General features: G+C 37.6%; 1 protein-coding gene across 1 annotated transcript; it reads left to right on the forward strand.

Moving 5' to 3' along the window:
* Positions 1-5: 5 nt before the first annotated feature.
* LOC109093118 (eukaryotic translation initiation factor 3 subunit J-B-like) lies at positions 6-3,685 on the forward strand. The gene is made up of 8 exons (XM_019106855.2): positions 6-251; positions 340-431; positions 1,662-1,725; positions 1,902-1,993; positions 2,117-2,228; positions 2,321-2,521; positions 2,689-2,762; positions 2,972-3,685. The coding sequence occupies exons 1-8, from the start codon at positions 230-232 to the stop codon at positions 3,104-3,106; spliced, it is 792 nt and encodes a 263-aa protein (XP_018962400.2). The 5' UTR covers positions 6-229; the 3' UTR covers positions 3,107-3,685.
* Positions 3,686-3,935: the final 250 nt, after the last annotated feature.

Raw genomic sequence — 3,935 nt, forward strand, 5'->3', positions numbered from 1 at the left:
AGTGTTAAGGGGTTCTCCAGGACCAGGATTGGGAACCATTGACCTGACGTACCAGACTTGCACAACAGTAATAACTCGTCCTCTTGTGCGCCACACGGGGGCGTTGTAGCCAGTGGCGCGCGGACTCCAGTCCTCCGGTATCCCGTCAGCATGAAGACAGAAGCGCGTGGATCAGAGCAGCACATGCTTACTCTCAGCTACTACTTTAACTAACTCACACTTAGCCAAGATGGCGGATTCCGACGACTGGGGTAAGGATTACTAACACATTTTAGAGCCAAGTGTGTGACACGGTGTCGGTCACGGTCTTAACCACGACAATATTTTGTTTTTCGAAAGACGTTGAAAACTTCGAGCCAAGTGAGCCGATCAAAAGTGGCGCCGGGCGGCTGGATAGATGGGAAGGCGAGGACGAGGAGGAAGACGTGAAGGTAGCGTGCTAATAGCCATCCTTTCAGTTCTGTCTTATAGTATGATATGTGGCTAAAGGTAGCAACACTAATATGGACAATCTTGGTGCATTTTAGCCGTTTAGTTAGTCTAGAATAGGCCCGTTTAATTTAAAGATCCACCAGATGTGTCTAGTTGCGTGTTCGTGATTATATAGTACTACTGTTACACTGACAGTTTCTGTGTTTACGTCAGCAAACGTGTCATCTGCCAGCTTGACGGATCTGTTATCTGACGGTTTCTCTTTTAGCAATGTTAATTTGCCAGCCGTTTACAGGTTAATCAAACTAATATAGGAGTTTTGGCAGCACATCGGTCACATCATGCGAGTGTCCATGGTTGAAATGATATGAAACCAGTTCCGAGTGCGACCAAGTGACAGGACACGTGGAGCCTCATTAGCAGCTTTTTCAGTTGTTTTACTGGTTCATTGTACTAACTCAATTTGAAAATATGCTGCTTGTCTTAGTTATTACAATTGTTGTAGCAACTTTAGATTGTAATGTATTAGTCAGAGCAGAGAACGTGGATGGAGTTCTAGAATTCTCTCACGCGCCCTCCTCTTTTCGAACTGAGAGAATGTGTGAGCGCGGGCGCGCGCGTTATTATTGTCATTTACTGCAAGTTTTGTTTTGTTTGAAAGGCAGCTCTGGAAAAGACTTCCCGAATTTACCCGCTAACCGAGGCCTCAAGAGTTCAAATAAACTTTTCTGGAATGACAGTATTCTGCATAGTGCCCACGGCCACAGAAAAACTAGAAATGGCAGGAAACTTCAAAATTCAGATTTTTACAAAAAAATCTTTTAAAAAGTGATTGAGGAAATTTCTGTACTGCACTTGCTTCTACTTACTCAGCTCAAATATAATAGATAGCTATTCTTAGTTTTGTTTTAAATTGCTTCATAACCATTTCCGCCAGTTCAGTATTCACTGTTTATTAAGAAAGGATCTTACACATTTGTGAAATTGTAAAAACTGTTGTTTTATAATCTTTGGGCCTGTGTAATTATAACTAATCAAACTAATCAACAACACTTGTGCTGTTATTAATTTAATGATGATGAAATAAGTAAGGAATAATGACGTATTGAATCATTACATTATTCTGCTTATTACACGGCTGAAACTAAATGGGGCATGAAAACATTCTAATTGAGGTAAATTTATTGTGTTAGTTTACATATGGTTACCATACATTTTGCTTTCTGCAGGATAACTGGGATGATGAAGAGGAGGAGAAGGAAGAAGAGAAGAAAGTTGAACAGAAAAAAGCAGGTATTAATCTCTGTTGAGTGGTCAAATCTTACAATGCAAACATGTTGTAGGCAGAGCCATTGCACATTTGTAAAACTCACCATTAAGTAGATCTTTTGGGTGTGTGTTGTTTTATTACTGTTTATCTTTAACCCAAGTGGAAAGTACTCTTATGGTTTGATTTACATTTCCTATAGAGTTGAAACCCCCTGAGAAGAAAAAATTAAGTGATAAAATAAAAGAGAAAGAAATTTTACAAAAGAACAAACAAGATGAGTTGAAAAAGAAGGTAAGAAAAAATATTATGACTTGTACAATTACTCATTAATGCATTAGTCCCTTTCTTTCCTGATACTCATTTCTTTTGCATATTCTAAACCATTTAACCTTAGTTTTTGAAACCTGTGAACAGATGCAAGAAACGGTGAGTGAGACACTATCACCAGAAGAGCAGCATGCAGAGAAGCTTCGACTGAAGAAAATGCAGGAGGAGGCAGACATGGAGTTGGCCCGTGAGGCGTTTGGTAAGAAACAAGTTGTATGAACTGCACTATATGTGAAGCCTTCCAAGTGCATATTTTAACAGTTAATCACTGAACAATTGTTCTGATTTCAGGTGTTGATCCTGCTGCTGCAAATGCCTCTACTACTGTTATCACAACAAACAATGCCTCTGGAATTGAAGCCATGTGCCCTTCATCTAAAGATGACTTTGTTGCATTTGAAAAATTACTGAAAGATAAGATAACACAGTTTGAAAAATCAGTGCATTATTCTAGCTTTTTGGAGTCACTGTTTCGAGAGCTTTGTATTTCATGTAAGTGTTGAAATATTTTTTTGTTAGTAGTTTGTGTATATTTTAATAATGGTTGTTTGTGACAGAGAATTACTGATATTTTCACAGCCTTTTAGATTATATAGTGGAACTCAAACAAAAAACCTTGCACGTGTCTGATGACTAATGTTTCTCTCCCCTCTGTGTAGTGGAAGTAGATGACCTGAAAAAAATAAATAATTCTTTATCTGTTCTGCTCAGTGAAAAACAAAGGCAAGAAAAGGTAAGTTGAATGATTTTACTACTTTGTACTCAGTTTTAGAGAAACTTCTCAAAACATCTTATGAGTGGAAAAGAACTTGATTCTTGCCTAGTTGAGGATCTTATTTACAGCCACTAAGACTAATTATTATTTATAATTCTGTATTGTTCATTATTATCAAAATGTCAACAGCAAAATACTTAATATTAATTTGTTGCTGTTATTCACAGGAAAAGAAGGCAAATAAGAAAAAGAAGAAAGGTGTACTTCCTGGTGGTGGATTGAAAGCAAACATGAAAGATGACTTTGCTGCTTATGCTGGTTTTGACGATGGCTATGGCAATGATTTTGATGATTTCATGTGACAAAGGGTCATCATCCCCCTTCCCATGTGCCCAGATGCCCTTGCAGACATGCAACATTACCCTTTCATGCTTCTCAGTGCCATCTTGGACACTGAACAATGTGTCTACCCTTTACTTGGTTCCAGTGGTGACAGACTCCTCATAAAGCTGCTATCAGCCCATTGCACCCTAGCGGCAAATGGGGGAAAAGTACATTTATTCAGACGGCCTTGAAATCTAATTTTTATTTCAAAAACAGACTGTATGATGTGGGATATTTTTAATGGAGGTGTTTCCTCTGATTGGCTTAAATAAGCATTTCAATGCCTTATAGAGAATTTTGTATACAATATCTCGTTTTCATTGAAAGTGACATGTTTTTAAAGCTGTGCAATTTCAGTTACACAGAAGTAAATGTGATGCTCTATGCAAATTAATTTCTTCCAAGAATGTCCTTATTGAAATTATGGTTATACTTTTCTTGCATATTTATGCACAAAAATCGTATCAGTTTTCCAAATGTAAACCATTCATTTGAGATAAAAATGGGACATTTGTCAGTTGAGTCAACACTTAAAGGATGAAAGTAAAACAAAACCGCTTCATCTTGAATCAGCTGACACTGACTTTATGTGAAATCAGAATGGACTACCTGTTGCGCAGTTCTTTCTCTGCAAAAGTATATTTTAAATGAACCTATCGCTGCACATTTTATCAATGATTTTCAATATTGCTGCTCATATGACAGTATATGATCACTTTTAATCATTACTAACTGAAGCAGCTGGTCCATGGGTCTCTTGTTTTTGTTTGACCCATTGTCATTATACAGTAAGCTTCTACAGGCATG

Source organism: Cyprinus carpio, chromosome A7 (genome assembly GCF_018340385.1).
Source record: "Cyprinus carpio isolate SPL01 chromosome A7, ASM1834038v1, whole genome shotgun sequence".
NCBI classification, from domain to species: Eukaryota; Metazoa; Chordata; class Actinopteri; order Cypriniformes; family Cyprinidae; genus Cyprinus; species Cyprinus carpio.